Source organism: Chrysochloris asiatica, unplaced genomic scaffold (genome assembly GCF_000296735.1).
Source record: "Chrysochloris asiatica unplaced genomic scaffold, ChrAsi1.0 scaffold00005, whole genome shotgun sequence".
Classification (NCBI taxonomy): domain Eukaryota; kingdom Metazoa; phylum Chordata; class Mammalia; order Afrosoricida; family Chrysochloridae; genus Chrysochloris; species Chrysochloris asiatica.
The window spans coordinates 18,866,153-18,889,635 of NW_006408523.1; the positions used below are offsets into that span (position 1 = coordinate 18,866,153).

At 41.5% G+C, this 23,483-nt stretch overlaps 1 protein-coding gene across 1 annotated transcript in view; it reads left to right on the forward strand.

Moving 5' to 3' along the window:
* The first annotated feature begins 978 nt into the window (after positions 1-978).
* The window catches only part of DCT (dopachrome tautomerase), a 53,197-nt gene continuing 30,692 nt past the window's right edge, over positions 979-23,483 (forward strand). Inside the window, exons 1-6 of the mRNA XM_006832005.1 lie at positions 979-1,273; positions 10,205-10,504; positions 12,718-12,818; positions 12,942-13,108; positions 16,734-16,913; positions 18,136-18,271. Coding sequence (XP_006832068.1) covers positions 979-1,273; positions 10,205-10,504; positions 12,718-12,818; positions 12,942-13,108; positions 16,734-16,913; positions 18,136-18,271 — 1,179 coding nt within the window. The remainder of the gene's footprint in view (positions 1,274-10,204; positions 10,505-12,717; positions 12,819-12,941; positions 13,109-16,733; positions 16,914-18,135; positions 18,272-23,483) is intronic.

A 23,483-nucleotide genomic window follows, 5' to 3' on the forward strand; every position in this document is an offset into this window, starting at 1 on the left:
TCTAGTGACATGCTACTTTGTGCAGTTAAAAGCATCTGCTGGGTAGATGAGCCAACTGGGGGAATAATTAGTTATTATTTGGAGGGAAGAGGATCCCTAATTGTGGCACAAAGCAAGTCCTTGTATGTCAGCCCTAAATCAATGTTTCTTTATTTTTGAGGTTGTATGACCTCCTGCAGTGGCCTTACAGACACGTCAGTGAGCAATCATGAGTGAATTGTAGTCAGTGGTGCACGGTTTTCTGTTAAGGGCCTTTCAAGAAGAGCTGACTGCATCTGTTGACTCCCTGGGAAGTCTGAGGTCACAAGCTTGGTGGGAGCACAGGAACCCAGATAAAGAAGATGCTTTTACCCTCTTGAAACAAAGCCAGAAACTTTATCTACTTTATTGTGCACTTTGGGTCATGTGCTAACGATGAGGATTTCTCTAATACTAATCCCCCTAATGACGGCTTCTCCCAGCCGTTACACAAACCCCACAAGGTCCCGTGGCTTGGCAAGCCAAACAGAATAAAGGCAGCGCGGCATTTGGCTTTTGAACTACATTCAAGGCAATTAAAGTCAAGAAGAAAAGGAGAGGGCTCAGAAATACCAGGGTAATAAGTAGTGTGGCTGGAGTGTTTTGTAAATTAACTCAATTAGAGAAAACCCGATTTAACAGAGGGGAAAATGGTGAGAAGTACTCTCCTCATTAAATTTGGCTGCTAGATGAGCTTCTCATGAAATTGCATTTGCTGTAGTTGTCTCATGCTTTGAATCGCACAAAATAGTGTATGCATGTGGGTTTGGTGATTTTGTGGTATCTATATATTTTTAAGGACAGAAGGACAGATTGCAAAGCAAAAAAAAAAATATTACTATAAACAAGAGAACCGAGGGAATGCTCAAGACTTAAGGGCAAGGAGAAAAGCAAGTTTAAAACAAAGAGTGGCTGAGACAGAAAGAGCTGGTAAGAGGGACGTCTCCTAGGTGGAAAGCCATGAATTCCTTTCAGTGGGGGCTTCTGTTCAGTTGCCTGGGCTGTGGCATCCTGCCTGCAACCTGGGCTCAGTTCCCCAGGATCTGCATGACAACAGGCAGCCTGCTGTCCAAAGAGTGCTGCCCACCACTGGGCACGGAACCGACTAATATCTGTGGTTGGCAAGAGGGTCGGGGGCTGTGTGCAGAAGTGCAAGTTGACTCCAGGCCTTGGAGTGGTCCTTACGTCCTGAGGAACCAGGATGACCGCGAGCAGTGGCCCAAGAAATTCTTCAACCGGACTTGCAAGTGCACAGGTGAGAGGCCTCGGTGGGCAAATCAGATGCACTCACAGAGGTGGTGGGGTGGGCCCCCAAACAAGTCTTGTCTTTGGAAGAGAAGAGGCTAGGTTTTGAAAGGCAAACCTAATTTTGCTATTTTGCAGGAAGCACACGGATTAAGGCTGGTCTTTTAATTCTCTTCTTACCATTATCTAGCACATCTAGTTATGAGAACGAAATAAACATTACATGGGCACGCCTGGTTGTAGGAGCCCGTGCCAACATACCACTGACGTGCTTGCTGGAAGGGGATGTTAAAGAGCTTGGAGTCAGCTTTGAAACTGGAAGCAAGTCCTTTCAAGACTGGGTTGGTGCCCTCTCCTTCTGAAATGGGTTTGCACTTGTTGAAGGGGCAGGTGAAGCTTGCCATTTTGAATGAAGGAGTTGAGGCCAGTGTTCTGAAATCTTGCTCTCTGCATTTCTAATTAGAACAGATCTCAAGTGGGGTCCATCGTTGTCATTGAAGTTATGACTGGGATGTAATTTTGCCAACGTTGCAGAGAAGTGGCAGGGCAAAACTTCCTCAGTGAGCTGGGGCAGGGATGGTTGTTACGAGGTAAAAGTGGCTTTCTTCATGTTTGTCTGGATTTGAACTGGACATTAACGGTATTGTTTCGGTATCTCTCGTTTAGACCCTGGTCTTTCTCTGAAGTCTGTGCTCCCCGCAGGGTGCTCCCTCCAACCACACAGCAGTGACAAACACACAAAGGCTGACTGGCGCATGAAGCAGACACCAGAAGCAGCAAAGTCCTTGGACGCTGTTTATGCCAACCAGCTGCATAAAGCTCTTTCTTTTTTTTAAGCGTTTTTAACTTCCGTTCTCACACGATGCTAGTAAACCCAGATAACTGACCTATATAAAGTTGTGGGTAGTACAAACTTAACTACTAACTAAAAGGTAGTCGTTTCAAAGCCACCTAGAGGAAACCCTGGAAGACATGGCTGGAGACCGGCTTCAAAAAAATCACAGCTTGAAAACCCCAGTGCAGCAGGGTTCTGCTCTCCACACTCGGGTCTTAGAAAATACAACTGATGTTGGAATGATACTAAAATTTTTTTTAATGTTTAAAAAGTTCTGGCTTTATAATCATTTTGTAGTCATATTGTTAATTCTGTGATTTATTCTTAGGTCCTAGTTTTGCCCTTGACAATAATGTGACAAAAGTTTTTAAAAGCTTACTATTGTTATGTGCCGTTGAATCAGTTCCAACACATAGTGTCCCTGTATAGGGTTTCCGAGGAGTAGCTGGTGAGCTTGAACCACTGACCTTGTGGGTCAAACTGACTTTGCAGTCCAGCACTTTAACCCACAGTGCCACACCAGGACTCCAAAAGCTTACTAAGTAGCTATTATTCTTTCTTCCAAGCTCTTTAAGAATTTGATCCTATAGTTGTTGTCACTTAGATTCTTACAGCTTTTCAGACTAGTGAGAAGCAGCAGATTCCGTTGGAAAAATGTGCTGTTGGAAATCACATTAACATAGTAACTTCTTTCTCCAAAACTCAAAAATACTTCCAGAATCATTGTTTCCACGGTAATCAATGAAGAAGTACCACAGATTATCAAGGTTGGGAATCTTCATCTTACTGAAACTAGGGGCAGGAGATATTAGGATATTAAATATAAGGGTTAATCCTTCTTATTACCATGCACCCTTTCTCTTTCTTTCTTTCTTTTTTAAAAACCTGGTTAGCAAATTTTCTAAACATGGAAAGACGAGAAAAGCAAATAACACAATAGAAACAATTGCTACTTCCTTTTTCTTTGGGAGTATTTCTCCAGAAGTGACAGGAAGTTAGGTTCAGAGTGTGCTACTTTCAAAACATAGAAAAGGATCCCCTCTATGTACCTGCTGAGGACGATGTACAGATCTGAAAAGCTCAAACCAAACTCACTGCCATAGGTCCATTCTGATTCACAGTAATTCTATAGGACAGGGTAGAACAGTCCCAGAAGGTTCCTAAGGATATAAAGTCCTCATGTGGCGCCTGACTGCTAACCACAAAGTCTGCGGCTCCTTGGAAACTCTGTACAGGGTCGCTAGGATTCGGGATCCATTTGATGGTACTTAACAACAATAACAAATGCTTAAGGATGCAAACTGCCAAATCTTTCTCCTGAGGAGTGCTGGTGGGTTTAAACCACCGACTTTTTGGGTTTGCTTACTGCTTAACCACGGCGCCACCCAGGGGCCAATTAACCAGTTAGCAGTATGATTAACCAGTTAACTGTGAGTTGGAATTGACTCCAGGGCACTTAGCAACAACAGTATGCACTGGCTTGCCTTGAGTGTGGTACTCCTGGTTTTAATTGTGTTTACTGGCTAATCTGTGGTCAGCAATTTCACCTGGGTTTCACCACATCTTTGACATGGTTGGGGACAAGTGAAATTGTGCACTGCAGATTGATGGGAAAGCCATTAGACCCGTGCATACCTTACTGGTAGCGTAGTCATTGCGAACCTTAAGGTCAGCAGTTCGAAACTACCAGCTGTTCTGTGGGAGAAAGATGAGACTTTCTGTTCCCGTAAAGATTTACATCCTAGGAAACTCTGTACAAGGTCGCTATGGGTAGGAACCGACTCAACAGCACTTAACAACAACATACCTTACTTACTGGATAATCTAGCCTACGCGCCACCAGGCCTCTTTTCCAAAAAGGCAGTGGGCCAGGAATAGCACCTGTCTTGTAAAATACAAGACAAAAAAAAAATACAAGAAGACAGTCCAAGTGGAGTCCTGGTGTGGCACTGTAGGATCAACACTGGACTGCTAACTGCAAGGTTGTTGGATCAAACCCACCAGCTACTCCTTGGAAACCCTATTCAGGTTTGCTATGAGTAGGAACAGACTACACAGTATTTAACAACAACAACAACAAAGACAGTCCAAGGAAGCCTTCCTTGATGGTATGGTCTCCATTGAAAACCATTGCTCTGAGACCCAATCTTGGTCTGAGGCCTGCCTCCTCTACACTATGATTTGCTCTGTCTATATGTATTAAAAAAGGAGTCCTCATGGCGTAATGGTTAAGTGTTGGGCTGCTAACTGAAAGGCTCATGGTTCAAGCCTACCCAGAAGCTCAGCAGAAGAAAGTTTACAGCTCCCGTAAAGTTTATAGCCTAGAAAACCTCATTGGGCAGTTCTATTCTGCCACGTGGAATCATTATGTGTTAGAATTGGCTAAGTGGCAACATACTCATTCAGGACTATTGCTCTCTCTGTACCACCTTTGGATAGTTCTGCTTCTGGTAGCAATTAGGGCATCCTCAGTAGTCTTTGTCTTTGATTCGCAGGGCACCTGAGTGGAGAGTTATTTGGCATACACAATAATCATTATTCCTGTGTTCCCAAGCAAGACTCATACCCTTCAATTTATTCTCTCCCAAGAGTGAACTGCTTGTTTTCCTAGAATAACTTTTTCATGGGTTGGAAAGCAGTCTTTAACTTTATCCCTTTATGTCAGAATTTAAACCTGATCCTTTCGCTCTAAGGACCCCTGGAACATGCTCAAAAGTCCTTAAGGAAGACACATAGGTTAGATTCTGGCAACTTGACTATTGATGACTCTAAATTTTGTTAGTTCATTGAAAGAAGAAACTCCCCATTGTCATGGAATAGGTAGGAGAGTTTAGCTTAATAAACAAAAATGAATATAAACTTTGGGGAAAACAAAGTTGGGAAAGTCTGTACTCCCTTTTTTTATGGTTCTCTGTAGCGCTAAACTGAAACAAGAAAAAAACAAGACACTAAACTTAATTGTCAGGAAGAGCTAAATTTCAGGAGAGTTTGGTATGAGTCATTTAGGTCCAAGTCTCACCTGCCAGTTGGCATTTATGGGTATACACCAGTTGCAGCTGTGTCTCTGGACTTTTGAAAATGTGCACAGTTAATAGTTTTTGAACAATTGGCTGAGAACTTCTTGTTTGTACAAGTGACTAAGTGCCTCCATTTTCCAATCTCTGAAATGGGGATAATGATTAAACCACACTTGTAAAACCCTTTTGAGTTCCATAGATGAAAGGCCCCATGTGAGTATAAAGTATTGTTATTAAAATAATAGAATCTTTAATTAAAAGGAATAGGCTATTTAGAGCGACTTGTAAACGCACTAATCGGTGGTCTTTAAGCTTATTTAGTCTAATAGCCTGCTCAGGTTGAGTTGGTGCTTTTCATGTAGGAACCTGCACTGTTTGGTTGTTTTCACACTGTTTCCATTTTTATCCCACTCCTAAGCAGATATAGAACTCTGACTTGTCAAACTGAATTCTTGCTCAAAACAGATTCAATGGCAGATAATCTGCTACCACCTCAAATTCTGCCCCCCACCCTTCTCCACCAGCTCCATTTCTTAGTAAGATTAATACCATTCTTTAAAATTACATCTCTTCTGCTTGCTTTGCTGCTGATAACAGTTGTTGTTAAGTGCCGTCCAGTCAGTTCTGACCCATAGTGACCCGAGGAGCAGCTGGTGAGCTTGAACTGCCGACCTTGCTGATATCAGTTAGTCTACTAAAAAGCAACTCAGCTTAGATGGATGTAAAATTCTACTAGGAAATCTAAATGGAAGAAATTGATACTTCCTGTGCAAGTCTTTTGTGCTGCCTCAGATTGCAGCTCTCCAGTATTTTTAACAAATTTAACCAATTTTTAACCAGAGAAATGAAAGGTACTTAACTATAACATTATGTGCATTTTTGGGGAGACAATTCTGAGTCAACTCAAATACAGGTAGAACCTTCTCACCAGTTCTTAAACATTGTTTAGGGGGCAACTCTGATGGCATTGAAAGAGAGGTTCTTTGTTCAGCATCATCTCTCAACTTCTAAGTCAGAATCAGTGGTTTTCTCTTCTGTCATCCCAGACTCCAGACTTGGTTATTTCCATTCTTTCCCGTTAGACTTGTATTGATGTTGCCTTGTGCACATGTCCTTCCCCTCTAGGCTGAGAAAGGTACTGGAGCTTACTTATCCTGAAATCCTCTAGTGCTGTGCCAGGGAGCTCAGGTAGTGTAGTGGGTTATGAGTTGGGCTGCTAACTATAAGGTCGGCAGTTCAAATCTACCAGCTGCTCTGTGGGAGAAAGATGATTGCCAATGTGTCATTCTTGATGCGTTTTATTCAAATATTCATCAACTCTTTCAGCTTCTACCCAATGAACATTTACTAATTTAGTACCAGGTATGTAAGGTCCTTCAGAAACAAAGAAGAGGGGAACAGAAAGGGTTCTGTTTCCTGTTTGTTTGTTTTTTTAACTTTTAATTGTGAATTGGGTGAAGATCTACAGAGCAAATCAGTTTTTCATTTAACAATTCATACACATTTTGTTTCATGTCCCCACAGTGGAGCATTACTCAGCCCACTTCCTCCATGCATTTTCTGGTGCCAATCCTCCTCCTTTCCTAACCCTTATGAACTTTGTCCTTGAACAAGGTTCCGCTTTTGATCTCAAATGGTTAATTAGTCTATGGAGTTTGTACCTCCTTAGTGTGATTGTTCAGGTGAAAACTGAGCCACAGAACAGACACGGTTTTTGAGGTATCCACAGCACAGTGGGGACTCTTGGTGTGGCTCTGTAGGATAAACACTGGGCTGTATGGTCAGTTTGAACTGCAAGGCTGGAACTCCCAACTCATCAGCCACTCCTCAGAAACCCTATATAAGGTCGCTATGAGTTGAAACTTACCTGACAGTACTGAACAATATCAATAGTATAGTGGAGAAGTGATATCAACATGGAAATAAGTCATGCAATTACTATTCGATAAGCAGTATCTAATAATGTTAGTATTAATACAATACTTACTATGTGACAGGTACTATTCTAAGTGTTCTTTCTATATTGAAGCGCTTGAATCCTATGAGGTAGAACTCTTATTCTCTAAGAGGTTAAGTAATCTGTCCAGGGTTACTGAGTGTAGCAATGTGTTGCACAAATGTTATGGGACTATAGAGGAGGCATGCTTAGTTTTGACTGCCCTTTAGGTAGTAAGTGTTCAAGAATTCATTTGCTGAGTAAGTGAATGAGAGCGACAACAAATTGTAACTTTGCTTCTGTAAAGTAAGTATAGTAGTTTTAAATCTCTACATAAAGGAGCTCTGGTAGCATAGTAGTTACGAATCGGGCTGCAAACCGCAAGGTCAGCAGTTCGAAACTACCAGCTGTCCCGTGGGAGAAAGATGAGGCTTTCTGCTCCTGTAAAGATTTTTGACCTCGGAAACCCTGTACAATAGAATGATTGATTATGTGCCATGGAGTCGGTTCCGACTCATAGCAACCCTGTACAGGGTTTCCGAGGCTGTAAATCTTTATGGGAGCAGAAAGCCTCATCTTTCTCCCATGGAACAGCTGGTAGTTTCGAACTGTTGGCCCTGAGGTTAGCAGTCTGATTTGTAACCACTACGCTACCAGAGCTCCTTAAATAATAAAATAGTCAGAGGTAAAATTCAAAGACAAGCTTTATGCCTTTAAGTTGAATTTATTATTACAATCTAAGTGTGCTATTTCTGAGCATTTTGAAAGAAGGATTACTCTTATCCCAGAGATGTGATGATGTTTTCATTTCCAATCATTGTTTTATAGGTAAACAGCTGCGAGTATGACTGACTTATCAGGGAAGTTAACAGGTTCGGATATAAGTTAAAAAAATGCTGAGAGCACAGTTCTTCCAGTCAGAACATCCTCTCCTCGGCTGTGCCCACAAACAGGCCTCTCTCTGGCCCTCAGCCCCTTGACCTGACCGCTGCCTTGCCCTGGCAATGTTCAGAGCTCTTTTAGGGCTGCTGATCAGTTCTCACAAGGCACACCACTTCATCAAAACCCTCAGCCCAAAGGCACTTAGCTCTAGCTTGGTGGGGGCAGCTCTGCTCTGCTCCACAAATCAAAAATTAACCTAATGTTGTAGTTACATCCTTAATTCAACAAATACTCATTTTGTACAAGGCCAAACATAGGTCTATGCCATGGGATCACTATTACCTTTTAGCTTCCTGGAGCTGAGACCAACAGAGAGAGGATTAAAGTTGGTCTGATAAATGGGATGAAAGAGGAGTTACGGATACTGTAGGAATGGAGCCCAGGGGTATCTGACTCTGGCATGTTAAGTCAAGAAAGGCTTTATAGAGAACCAAATGTATAGCTTAAAGGAGGTGTAGAGTAATGCACACAAAGAGGCGTTTGGGGAGGCAGTGAGAGAAGAGGGTTACAGGCAAAGGAGGAACGAGGAAAAAGACCTGTGTGTGTGAAATGTAGGAAGAGAGCAAGTGAGCTGGTCACCATGTTAAGTACTTCTAAAGCCTCTTTAATCAATCCTCTGGGAGATAAGAATTCTTACCCCCTTTTGTTTCAAAGTTTTGTTCCAATAATATATTTAAAGTTAGCGTATTACCATCAAGGAATGAGGTACTGGCCATACCAAAACCAGTAATCAAGAAGGTTAAGATGGGAAAAGTGATGCGCAAGCTAAAATAATGAGCACTTTAGACACTACTGAGAAGGCTGCTTAGAGTTTGATATTTGAGTACTCGTTCCCGGCACACTGATAAACCCGACTAGACATTTGTAGAGCTGAGGAGAAACTCTGCAGCAAATTGTACTTCCTGTCATCATGGTGGCTAATTTACTTAGACAGCCTGTCAGCCACCATTGATTTTTGTCTGAACGGTCTTCTTTGTGAAACCAACCAGGTATTTTATGTTAGATTTCACCTAAATTCTGGAAATCAGCTTATTTATTAATTCCACCATTGTTGTTGTTGTTAAGTACTGTGGAGTCAGTTCTGACTCATAGTGACTCTGCACACGGTTCCCGAGGCTGTAAATCTTTAGGGGAGCAGAAAGCCTGATCTTACTCCCGGAGAATGGCTGGTAGTTTCGAACTGCCGACCTTGAGGTTAGCAGCCCGATTCGTAACCACTATGCTACCAGAGCTCCTTAACTCGGTGTTCTAGGGCTTTGAGCCATTTCACTCCAGTTAGACCCTGCTGAGAAAGACAGTGGTGGTAAGAATAAAGTAGGAAGAAATGTGCTCTATTCTTTGTAATACCTTCTTTCCTTCCATTCTACCTGCAAACAAATGGCACCAGCCATTCTTTCCACAGCACTCTCTAGTCAGCTGGGTTCAAGAATTCATTGCAATGGCAACTCAGAATGCAGACACCACACTGACAGTTATGGAGCTTATTAGGGAAGCTAACAGGGTCAGAAATGCTCAGGGCACAGCTCTCCTGCTCAGGACAGCCGCTCCTCTGCTGTGCTCACAGACAAATGTCTCTGAAGCCCTTGCCCTGGCCTCTGCCCTTGTTACAAAGCCTCTGACAATGTTACAAAGCTTTCTTAGGGCTCCTGATAAATGCTCACAGGGTACACCATTCCATCAAAAGCCTCTGCCCGAAGGCACTTAGTTCTGTGGATTAGTAAAACTTGTTCCCCCAATTGAGTGCCTGGAGACATCCCATCTTGAAAGCTGCCTCTCTCCCAGAGTCACTCAGCTTTAGTTGCTCTGTCTGGCATGCTGCTGTTGCTCCTCTGCTTCTCCTGCAGTATCACAGCTTTCTGTCCCTGGGTCCAGGAGGTTCAAAGTTCAGAGTTCAAAGGACACACTCCACTCCTGACTCTTCTTGCATTTCTCCTTCTGAGATGGCTCATTTTATACCCATGTTAGAGTTCCAAGTTTTCACCCTGTTAACGATCAATCATAATTGAATGATAATCCATCAGCATCTTTCCCCAGATCCATTAGAAAAAAGTAGAGTGTTGGGAGTTACAGAGACCAGAGACCGTAGCTAGAAGAGACATAAAAAGGAGTTCATTGTACCATACTACCACATTCGAGTTCAAATCCACAAATTTCCTTCATAAAGCAAAGAATATACCTTTCTTATCCATCACTCTCTTTTTTATAAACTAGGAAACTTTGCTAGCTATAACTGTGGAGACTGCAAGTTTGGTTGGACTGGTCCCAACTGTAATCAGAAGAAACCACCCGTTGTTCGGAAAGATATCCATGCCTTGACTCCTGAGGAGAGGGAGCAGTTTTTGGGTGCTTTGGACCTTGCAAAGAAGACCACACACCCTGACTACGTGATCACCACCCAGCACTGGCTTGGCCTGCTTGGACCCAGTGGAACCCAGCCACAAATTGCCAACTGCAGTATTTATGATTTTTTTGTGTGGCTCCACTATTACTCTGTCAGAGATACATTATTAGGTAGGTTTTTTTTTTCCTCCCTTGAATTAACGTAGGCAATTTTAGGTTTGAGATTGTGAGAGGTGGGAAGTAACTTCCGGTAAGTAAATTAACAAGACAGCAACCTCAAGGGAGAATTAGGTTTATGAAAGTTAAGGAATTAGCAAATACTGCCTAAAGTAAGAATACAGCAAGTTTTCCTGCATGTGATTGTAGACACTTTACGCCATTCTCTTCTCTAGTTGGGTTCTGGGTTCAAAGTCTAAATTGCTGTCTATGAAGCTATTAATCCTCAAGGGCAAAAGTTGGTAAGTAGAGGTGAATGCATTTTGATCCCAGAGGAAAATATATGGGCATGGGAGTCCTCTGTGAACTTGCCTTCAAATTAGAAGGATTAACTGAGTATGTGCTAAAGCATGTGGAATGTGTTTGTGCAGAATTCGATGGTTTGTGTTGAAAGTATGTGCCTAGTTAAACCCCGTGTATTGCACTGTAGACTTTCAGATAACACGTTGTGGTACCCAGACACTGCTGGGAATCTCCAGGCATTTTTTTTAGCATTGCTTTGTCAAGGAGGAGTCCCTGGGAGGTGCAAATAGTTAATGCACTAGGCTGCTAACTGGAAGATTGGAGATTGAGTCCACTCAGAGATTCCGCGAAGGAAGGCCCAATGAGCTACTTTCAAAATATCAGTCATGGAGAACCCTATGCAACACAGCACTGCTCTGTCCAACATAGGGCTGCCAGGAGATGGAATTGGCTTGATAGTCGCTGGTTGTTGTTGTTGTTTTTTTGTCAAGGAAAAGTAAGTTGAGCTACAGCACAACATTTTAGTCAGAAAATGACGCTCTCTGCTTCAAGATTCTAAAATTGGGTCTGGGTAGGACTTGGCATGCGGGATGTTTTCTGTTATAAATGTCATTTAACCAACTTCGTCCTTAATTATTTTTTAGTCTGGGGCAAACCATAAATACCAGTTTGTTCCAGGAAGATTTGAATCCATTGTAGATCCCAGAGCAGTTCAGAGCTCTTGTCTGTAAGTTCTGAACCTACAGCTCTCCTCACTTTTGGAGCACCTCACTGGGGTAAGGGCGAGTGACAATCTAGAGCTTGTTTTTAATAGCGAGAATCTCATTTAGAATCGTCTGTGCTTGGGTTTATCACCTGTTCTGCCTCATCATTTAGTTTTGAGAATTTTAAACTTTACTCTGGATTAAGGCATTCAAAAAGAGAGAGCGAGAAAAAAAGATGATATAGCCAACAGCAGTGAAAACAGTTCTTTTCCAGCACTAGTCTTTTAAAAACTTGCTTCACAGATAAGCATCTGTCTTTCTTTATCGATAGATAAGGAGGCTCTTCTGGCTATAAACCTTTATAGTTTTTCTGTCATCATTCTGAGGAAATTTTGCTTTATGAGAGGATAGTCTCTCAAGAGAAAAAGAAAACTATAGTTTCTGGTCGTATCTAGGAATTAAATTTATATTCATGTCTGCTCAGCTCTCAGAAGATATTATAGGTACTTTGAAAAGAGCTAAAGTTGGCTAAAGTTTCTACATAACCATCAAAAGCTGTTATGAAAGGGGAAGAAAGATGGAAAAGGCAGTAAGGAGGTCATTAAATAGCCCAAAGCTTTTCACTAAAATTGGCAGTTTCAGTGACCAGCCAAATTGGTTTGAATCTATTTTTCTCTCGTCTGGTCTCAGCTAGCAAGCTTGTCAGCTAGTACTTGTAACTGATAGATTGGTGAAGCAAACTCCAGGCAAGTTCTTTTTAGGTTATATTAAAACTGCATCAGAACAAAGTGCAGTTGATGTTTCTATAATATTAATTAACCCATCTCTTATAAATCTGTATTTGTAAGAAATAGGTCAGAAAATCTTTTTCTGAAAATAAATACTGAGGTCTTAGCGATTTAGTCTTTTGGATACTCTATTTCATGTTAACAAATTGTTGCTTAAGATTTAAATCTATAGCGGGGGGGGCTCTTAAAACTAAAAGTGACCTAGATTTCTCTGAATCGCTGCTGAAAATCAAACTTTTTGAGTGTGTATCCCAAAAGTGTTCCTTACTTGCTTCTGAAATTGTTTTATCCTTATTGTTGCTTTCAGATAAATGAATTATTATTATTATTTTTACCATCATGGACTTGTTGGCTCTACAGACACATTCCAGGTAAAAGCTCAACATTTAAAAATTACATCCTGTGACTTGAATAATTTTTACAATTGTTTTAGGACCAGGACGCCCGTACAAGGCCATAGATTTCTCACACCAAGGACCTGCCTTTGTTACTTGGCACCGGTACCATTTGTTATTGTTAGAAAGGGATCTCCAGGTTGGTCAGAATTTCACATTTAATGCTTTTAATTTTGTTATAAAATTTGCTGCAACATTTTTGAATCTTTCTTGTTGATGTGATGGCATGGAATAAATGATTGGTTATGCCTTTTTCTTTTAGAGACTGACCGGCAATGAGTCCTTTGCTTTGCCCTACTGGAACTTTGCTACTGGGAGAAATGAGTGCGATGTGTGTACAGACCAGCTATTCGGGGCAGCCAGACAAGATGAGCCAACTTTGATTAGTCAGAGCTCAAGATTCTCCAGCTGGGAAATTGTCTGCGATAGGTAATGACACATGAACCTGGAATGGAAGTTCAGAGACCACATTTTCTTTCATTGTCTTCTTTGTTGGTTCCGAATTGCGGTAAATACATATAGGACAGAATAGCTAACGTTTCCACAATCTTTGCACATACAGTTCAGTGTATGAGCAATAATGTTTATCATGTTGTTCAACCACTGCCATCTGTCCCAGTATTGTCCCATCCCCTCTAACAGAGACCCTGCCTGCTGAGCAGGCGGTCCTCCCTCTTGCCTGTCCCTGGCAACCACTAATCCTTGACCTCTCTACACTTGCCTATTCTAGATACTTTATGTAAGTTGACTAATGCAATATTTGTCCTTTTGTTACTAACTTATTTCACTTTGCAAATTGTTTTCAAAGTTGTCCTGGTATGGCACTGTAGGATAAGCACTGGACTGCTAGCCACAGGGTTGATGGTTCAAACCCACAGCCACTCCTTGGAAACCCAATATAGGGTTGCTATGAGTCAGAACTGACTTGATGGCATTTAATAACAACAGCAACTGAATCAAATGGAGAAATCATTTTATATCACTGTTTCTAATGTATTCTGTCTACATGTTTCATTAAATGATTTTCCCATGGAAGATGGGCTGTAAAAACAACAACAACAAACACCTTTAAGCTTGTCAATAAAAAACCAAATAGATACATGTATCAAAATCACTTATGTCAATTGAGTATTTAGACCATCACTTTGATGATCAACTATGTTAAAATTAGGAATAGTTTCTGCATCTACCATATAATTTATTAAGCAATTACTATATTCTAGACAATGTAACCATGCTGGAAATACAAGGATGAGTAATATGAGTATCTACACTCCCTTTTGATTATTGTTATAGACAGACAAAGACAGCTCTGGTTAACAAATTTCAATACTGTTCAATGTGAGAAGTAGCAGAATAGGTAAATGTCCAAAGCCAAGAAGAAAGTCAAGAAACATACCAAAGCAGGCGAAGGTGAGGAGAGTTTGGGAGAGTAGTAAGTGTGTCCCAGGTGGAGGAGCCAACATGGATAAAGTGTAAATGTCCTTGGGAGCCGTGTGGTACGGCTGGACTATGCTCGTCAGCTGAGGGAGAGAGGACCATGGGGTAGGGAGAGAATGATCTCTGAAGTACTAAAGAAGAAAGGAGCAAGTAGACATTCTTCAGTCCATGAAGAACTCTGTCCTCAAAGACTCCGTGGTTTGTTGCTCTTTCCTGGAACACATTGCAAGAACAATTCCCCAAGAGGTTCCTTTGCTTTCCTTTTTTAAAAGCTTGCTTTTTTTTTTTTCTCTAACAATTTATTGTGTTTTAGGTGAAAGTGAAAGTTTACATAGCAAATTGATTTCTAATTCAACAATTTATACACAGTCTGTTCCTTGACAATGGTTGCTATCCCTGCAGTACATCAACACTCTTCTCCTTTCTACCCTGCCTTTCTTCTTTCCGTCTCTCCAGTCCCCTTTGCCTTCTCATCTTTGCTTTTGGATAAATGTTGCTCATTTGGCCTAGTATAGCTGAATGTTCTAAGGAGTGCTTTCTTTGCAGGTGTTGTTGTTTATTTGAGAGGTCAATCTATTATTAGGCTGAAAGGTACCCTTCAGGACTGACTTCAGTTATAGGTTAGAAGAATACCTTAGGACATTAGTCTTGAAGGTTCTTCCAGTCTCTATCAATCAGTCCATAAAGTCTTCTGGTCTTTTCTAGGAATTGAGTTTTGTTCTATATGTTTCTCCCATTCTAACAAGGATCTTTTATTGTATCTCTAGCCACAGTGTTCTTTAGTGGTAGCTGGTACCATCTAGTTTTGCTCTCAGGCTAGAGAAGGCTGTGGGATGTGTAGACCATAGTCTTGTAGACTGATTGTTTCTGGGAGTCTTTGTTTTCCTTCAGTCTTTGGTTGGTGGTGTTGTGATTAACAGCTTGTTTTTATCACTCTACTTTGCTCCAGATGGAAAGAGACTAGCAGTTGTATCTACTAGATGGACACTTGCAAGCTTTCAAGATGCAAGACACTACTCACCAACTAGGATGTAGAATATTATCTTTATGAACCATGTTACACCAATTGACCTAGATACCCTAAGGATATGGCCTTCAAATCCAGTAAATCAGTTCCATGAGTTTTGTGGGGGGTTTTTTTGTTTTTTTTTAGTTTTTTTTTTTTTTAACATATCTAAGGAGGTATTGGGCTGTAGGATAAGCACAGGACTGCTACTCAAGAGGTTGTTGGCAGTTCAAATCCATCAGCTACTCCTTGGAAACCCTATGCAAGGTTGCTCTGATTTGGAACTGATTCAACGGCACTTAACAACAAGGTTCTCTAACTGTACTCCCTCTGTGCTCTACTGTATATTTATGAATCTACATGGAGCCCATACAAGTATGTACATACAAATGGCCACAGTTACACCTATGCCTGCAGGCACATGCACTCTCATATCCCTCCCACGCCTTTCTACCATAGATATCTCCTAGGTAACCACTCACAAATTTGAGTTCTACTCTGTCCTCTGGGATTGCTATGAGTCAGAATGAACTCAGTGGCAGCAGGTTTTGGTTTATTACTGTTACAGAATTGTACATGTTATAGCATATATGATTGTTTATGTCTGGTGCCATTGAATTGGTTCCAACTCAATGCACAGAGCATCCCTGTATCAGGTTTTTGAGGAGTGGCTGGTGGATTTGAAATCCAACCTTGTGGATAGCAGTTCAGTGCTTATCCTATAGCACTACACCAGAACCCCAAGCATTTGCCATTATTGTTAAGTGCCATTTGAGATGCTACCTTGGAGGTCTTTCTTTTTTGAGTCTAGATTTTAGTTTAGGTTTTGATATCTTTTATTCTTGTGTGTGTGCACTGATTCCATTCTCATGCATGCAGTCCTACCCTCATGCATGAAAACCAGGCAATAACAGCTTTATAATTTCATTTCTGCCAATAAAATTATGCTCTGATGATGGAATTTCAGGTCACGACGTGTATGTAGGAAACAATGTTTTAGGGAACCTTCTCAGCTTCCATAATTGTCACCTAACTCTCAGTGCCTTGAATCTTTTCTAATACTGCAGTCCAGTCCAGTGCTTCTTCTAATATGTCTCCTGTATGTAGTTTCATGTGATTTATCGACTTCCACTTGCCTTTCCCATCAGCTGCTCCTTGGAAGCCCTACACAGGATCACTATGAGTGGGAACCGACTTCACAGTGCTTAACAATAATTTGCCTTAAAAGTTTTCCTAGCTTTTTGTAACCATTTCTACTCAAAATGACTTAACTTAGAATAATACTAAGGATAATAGAAGAAAGACTATCCTCTCTTCAGATACTAAAAGTTTAAGGGCACATAACAGGACTCTCCAGCCATCTTTCCAATGGAATACTAATTCTTCTTCATATTTATTCTAATATTCATATTTTATCCATCTACGATTTTGAAACTTCTTAATGCACAAGTGCTTTGGAGATGGTCATTTTACCACTGGGTTTTTAAATTTTTTTTATGACTGTGTTAAAAATTTACTGTGACTATGCTCTTGACTTGTCTTCTTGGACTCAAGTTATGACACTATTGATGAGTTAAGACATGTTATTTTTAATCTTTCAAATCTTAGCCTGGATGACTATAACCGCCGGGTCACCCTGTGTAATGGAACCTATGAAGGTTTGTTGAGAAGAAATCAAGTGGGAAGAGAAGATGGGAAGTTGCCAAGCTTAAAAGACGTACAAGATTGTCTGTCCCTCAATAAGTTTGACAATCCTCCTTTTTTCCAGAACTCTAACTTCAGCTTCAGGTTGGTGCTTCAGGCTGTGCTTTAATGGCAACTTACAAGATTTTAGATTGTTCTGCTTGTGGTGATAACACATTAGAAGGAAATCCCGATGTTGGGAGACATGTACAAAATGGAGTAATGGAGAGAGGACAAAAACAACAGTTATGGAGAAGGGATAATAAGAAAATAGCATAAGGAATTGTTGTTAAGTGCTGTTGAGTTGGTTCCGACTCATAGCAACCCTGTAAAGGGTTTCTAAGGAGTGGCTGGGGTGAGTTTGAACCACCAATCTTGTGATTCAAAACAACCTTTTGGTCCAGTGCTTTATCCCACACCACCACACCAGGAGTCAGTGTTAGGAAAGTCTTGAAATTCCTGGGTGGGTGGTGCAAACAGTTAACATGTTTGGCAGCTAATCAAAAGATTGGAGGTTCTAATCCAACCAGAAGTGCCTTGAAAGAAATTCTGGTGACCTACTTCTGACAAATTAGCCATTATTCACTTCAAACACAATAATATGTTCAGAAAAGACAGAAATCAGTCATAGGAAACCCTACAGCACAATTAGACTCTGACATACATGGAGTTGTCATGAGTCAGAATCAACTCAACGAAAACAGGCAACTGATGCTCTCTAGAAGTTTATGGTTTTGTAGTAATGGTGGTGTTGCTAAATTGTTAAGTGCTGTAGAGTGGTTCTGACTTATAGCGACTCTGTATAGAGCTACGGGGAGCAGCCGGTGGGTTTGAACCACTAACCTTTCAGTTAGCAGTCCAGTGCTTATCCTACAGCATCACACCAGGCCCCATCGTCTGGTGTAGAAGACAGTTACAAGGATAAATAATTGGCATGTTATATACTAAAGAGTTTTAATTCAACTAAGAAGATGCAGAAGCAGCATTAATTAAGAGCTCCCTCCCTTTATAGTAGAGCATAATCAAAGATTTGATCTAGTTCTTAGTTAATTAGTTGTGGTTTGTTGTTGTCAAGTGCTGTCAAGTTGGTTCCAACTCATAGCAACCTTGCATAAGGTTTCCAAGGAGCAGCTGGTTGGTTTAAACTGCCAACTTTGTGATTCACAGTCCAGTGCCGATCCTACAGCACCACACCAGGAGTCTTTATGATAGATTTTCCCATATCATTGCTCATTCTCCAATTAGAAGACTATCATGTGAGCTAGATAGAATAAAAAGAGAGCTCAATCAAACTGACTGTTGTTGCTGATATTCTGGTCTCTCCCAGGAATGCCCTGGAAGGGTTTGAGAAAGCAGATGGGACTCTGGATTCTCAAATGGTGAACCTTCATAATTTAGTCCATTTCTTCCTGAACGGGACAAATGCTTTGCCACATTCAGCTGCCAATGATCCTGTTTTTGTGGTATGTTCAAACATAAAAAGATAAAAAATTTCCAGATAATAGCTCTAGGTTTTTTTTCTAGATTATTTATTTTTTGTGTTTAAGTAAGAATTGAAGGTTTTTCCTCTGTGTAAATGGTGTGATCTATGCATATGTAAATTGATTTTTAGCATACTCTATGTTGTTGCTACTTGTCAACTTCCTTTTGGCTCACGTAAACCCCATGTGTTAGACAGTAAAACTGCTTCATAAGGTGTTCTTGTCTGTAATCTTAATGGAAGCACATCACCCAGGCCTTTTCTTCTGCAGTAATGTTGAGTGGGTTTGAACCATCTACCTTTTGGCTAGCAGTTGAAATCAAATAATTTGTGTTACCCAAGGTACTTAATATACACCGTAGGAGTGGTTTGATGACATTATTTTTGTTAAATGGTGATGAGTCAGAGCCAACTCATAGTGATTCTGTATAGGATTTTCAAGGAACTACTGGTGGGTTTAAACCGCTGGCCTTGCAGTTAGCAGCAGCTCAGTGCTTATCCTATAGCACCACACCAAGACCCCCAGATAACATTGTTGTTGTTATTAAGTGCTGTAGAGTCAGTTCTGACACGTAGCAACTCTGCATAGTGTTTCCAAGGAATGGATGTTGAGTTTGAGCCACTGACCTAGCAGTTCAAATCGACCTTGAAGTCTAGTGCTTATCCTACAGCGCCACAAAAAGCCCCCTAGTCAGAAGGGTCACTAAGAGTGGGAACTGACTCAACAGCACTTTACCACAACAGCAAGTATCAAAAGCCTCACAGTGTTTCTGCTTTATCAACATTTAGTTCACCATAAGCTATTTTAATATTCTCTGTCTTCAGAGTTGTATGTCTTGAAGAGATGGTTTTACCTCTGATCTTTTTGTCTTTTTTTACTTTGCCAGTACTTTGAGTTTATGTTGTTTTCCTGTTTAGATTATTCTAGCAGAGAAACACTATTTTGTCCTAGAATTTCCCTTGCCTCATTGTTAATCTTCACAGTGCATCCCCAAACCCCTCGGTTACTACAGCAGGTTGCTTTCATACATCCCTGGGAGACCACAAGACATAGTAAAAAGATCAGTTTTATTTAGTCCTGACTTGTACATCCTGAATCTCGAGAACGTCACTTAGCTATATGAAGCCTCTGTTTCCTAATCTGCAAAGGGCAGGTTATGTGCCCTGATCTGAAGTTGTGAAAAGGGTTGTACCTACTAAAAAAACCTCTTACCAACTGATGATAATATGAAGCTGATCTAGGAATTGTTCAGTGCAATACAAATGTTATCATAAAAATAAGAATGCATTTTTGGGTGGTCAGTGTGAAAGTATTAGAGAATTATGTGTTTGAATTTCTAAACCTTAATTACAGTTCTTATCTTGTTCTCCAGAGCAGAGCTGTTCCCTCCAGCTATTTACGAACATGAATGAAGTCAGGGTACAGGTATGCCCAGTGTACTGGGCAGCCAATTGCAGGTGCAAGTTTGCAAAGCCGGAGGCTGCACACAATTAGAGAGCCAGAGCAGCTCTCACGGGGCTACTTTGATATATGTGTATCAAATATATACAAACAAGTTGTTGTTATGTGCTGTGGATTCTGTTCCAACTCACAGCAACTCTGAATAGGGTTTCTGAGGTGTGGTTGGTGAGTTTGAACCATTGACCTTGCTGTTAGCAGTCCAGTGCTTATCCTATAGTGTCACAAACACATATACCACATAGAGTACAGAATTCGCATAACATGCAAATCACATACTGTCCTACTTCATAGAACGTATCATGGACATTAAGTGACACACCTGTATTTCAAAGGTGACTTGTTATTCTGCTTCCACCCAGAGAACGAAAAAGTAAATTTGAAGATAGCTGCAAAAGGAGTCATTTCTAATGATGCTAAGCTTGCCTGGTGATGACAATGGTGGGCTGTCCAGGTCTAGGTTCCAGGGCAGATAAAAGCATGGGTTAGGTGAGCTGCGAGAGATCCTTAGAAAAGGAAGCCCTGTCTTCTTCATATTTGTGTAACATCAGTAAGTGAATGAATGGTCCAAAATGTGGAATACTGGGCCTAATCTCATACAGGCTGGGAACTTATCTGTATGGCCTCCAAGCCACTTGGCTGCTGTGGTCAGTGGTTCTAACTTGACATTTCAGATGCCTTTTTTTGGCTATCATCTCAGACATGAACTTACGTCAAGCATCTCTGACGTTTGCCATCTCTGCTATGTGTTGTTAGTGCCGTCAAGTTAAGCTCCGACTCATAGTGACCCTGTATAACATTTCTCAGTTTTTAAAAAATCTTTGCAGGAGCAAAAAGTCTCATCTGGTGGGCTCAAACCATGAGCCTTGTGGTTTGCAGTCTAGTGTTTACCGTATGGAGCCACCCCACTCCCACTGCTATACCAGGGAACTTCAGCAAGCTCATGAAAAAGTTCCATTATCTTTCAATTCCATTTTTCCAGGAGCTTTTTGAAGTCCCTTTATATATCTCTACAGTTACTTATCTAAACCATATATCTCTAAATATATTTCTATTAAAGTATGGATTTTTCAACTATAAATTTTTATTCACAAGGAATATTCTTTGGAGTCCTGGTGTGGCGCTGTAGGGATAAGCAGTCAACCACAAGGTTGGTTTGAACTGCAAGGCCAAGAGTTCAAACTCACCAGCTGCTCCTCGGAAACCCTATACAAGGTCGCTATAGGTTGGAACAGACTCAACGGCACTTACCAACAAAAACAACATTTAAAAAAAAATGTTTTATTGTGAATTATGTGATAGTTTACATGGGAGAACATTAGCTTTACATTCATGCTATCTTGTATTGTTTCATTGCCATGGTTACAATCCTCTCCATGCATCACCAACCAACCAAATGGTACATCCTGCAAGTCTGCCCCCTGGTTGTCAGCACACAGCCCCTCCCCCTCTCTGGGTATACTGTCCTCAGCCATTACCATCTCTCCACATCATAGTCTCTGCCTCCATCTCTGGTGTAGGATTCCACACTCCGCTCTTCTCCCTTGATGGTCCCAGGACCCTCCACTCCTGGACTTCAAAGTCAGCCACTCCCCTCCTTTTGCTACAAAACGTCTACCTTTACATTTCCAACCCTCACAGTCAGTCACTATTGTATCACATGAGGGCTATGCATGTCTCATTTCATCAGCCCAGCCCAGACAGATTGGATACCACTCAGTGGAGAGTCTACCTTCTTCCATGCACTCTGGGTCTAGGCTCCCTCTTGAAAGCTTGTAAGCCAGTCACTTCTTGCCTTTGTAGCCCCTCCCCCCCATTTTGGGTAGCCAATGTCCAAACTGCCCATCCCTGTCTACTCTGTGTATGGAGGGTGTGGGAATGATTCTTGGTGTAAAGATTTGTTCCCTGTCTTGAGCTACTGCATCCATAAATGTAGGTCAAGTTCATCAAATTGTATTAGATTACTCTTTTTTTTCCTCTTCTTTCTTCTTCTAGTTGAGCTCTGATCATTCAGTCATTGAAGCCAGGTCAAGTGGGTATTATCTGCAAGTGTGTGTATTCGTATGCATATACCTTTTCTTCTTATGATGGATGCTTCACTCTCCACTCTTGTCCTCTGTGGGTATGTCACTGACTCTGGGCCCAGGAGTCCTCAGGTCTTGCCACACTTCTGGCCAACCAGGTCTTCACCCGGGTTCACAGGAGTCTATTAGTGGTAGGGCTCAGCTTGCAGCTTCATTGCTGTTTTATCCTCACTTTCCCTTATCGGTGATGAATGTGGTCACCAATCAGAGCATGTATTCCCATTGAGTCTTAGTCTTTGTTGTTGTTAGCTGCCATCGAGTCGGCACCAACTCACAGCAACTTTATGCACAGCAAAACGAAACAATGTCCGATTCTGGGCCAACCTCACTACTGTTGCCACACTTGAGTCCATTGATGCTGCCACCTGGCCAATCCATCTCTGTGGGGGTCTTCCTCTTTTTCTCTGACACTCTATCTTACCAAACATAATATCCTTCTCCAGCAACTGTTCCCTCCTGACAATATGTCCAAAGTATGAGAGACGAAGTTTGGCTATCTTGGCCTCTAAGGAGCACTATGGCTGCACTTCTTCCAAAACAGAGCTATTGGTTCTTTTGGCAGCTCATGGCACTTTTAGTATTCTCCTCCAACACCATAATTCAAAGGCATCAATTCTTCTACGGTCTTCCTTATTCACTGTCCAGCTTTTGCATGCATATGAGGTTATTGAAAATACCATGGCTTGAGTCAGGCTCACCTTAGTCCTCAAGCTGATATCTTTGCTCTTCAACACTTTAAACAGTTCCTGTGCAGCTTAGTCTTAGAAGGGGGTTTCTCCTGAGGGGACCCTATCACTTGCCTTGATGTCTCCTGGGCGAGCAACTTGCTTGTTCTTGTAGTAATTAGTCAGTCTGACATTATTGTTTTATATTTTTCCCGTCGGTCTTTCTTTCAAGAAGTTTCTTCTGTTCTTCTAGCCACTCCAGGCTGGTCTGCTTGTCCTTTCCAGTGGAAATTTCCCACCTCAGAAAATTCTGGATGGGATTCAGGATTCCACCTATGGTCTTATGTAATGCAGAGGCTCCACAGGAAGCTTCCTTCCCTGGGCAAGTTGTAGCCCCATTTTAGGTATTCCAATCAGTTATAGGCAGAAGAAGGACTTACTAGGTTTCTATGGTGATATTTCTGGCTATTCCTTTCTCTCCCCCTCAAGTGTCTATTTTATAATGGTATGCCAGGGAAACCAAGATTCAAAATACAGCCAAGCATCTTATTTATCCCCTTTCCCCAATTCCAGCCATGTCTCAATCCCTGTATCCCAGAGCCCTGTTTCCCAGGAGTGTGCATTCATCATTATTTACTTCTGTCCCACTTAGCCCATGCAAACCTGCCTAATTGTTTTCCTGTCTGCTTTGTTCTTCCATTCCCCTCCCCCTTCTTGTATATTGCCCCCTCCCTAGCACCCAAACTATCCTGTGTCTATCCCCTACCCTGTACTCCACCTTCCCCTCCCTCCTCTCACCCCATCCCCCACATCCCAGTAACCAGAAAAGAATCCCCCCCACCACCTCCTTTAGTATGGGTTCTTCTTCTTCGTCTTTTACAGTAGTGGTCCCATGCAGTATTTCTCCTTTTGTGACTGACTAATTTCACTCAATATAATGTCCTCAAGGTTCATCCATGTTATGCAGTGACTTTCAGCTTCCTTGTT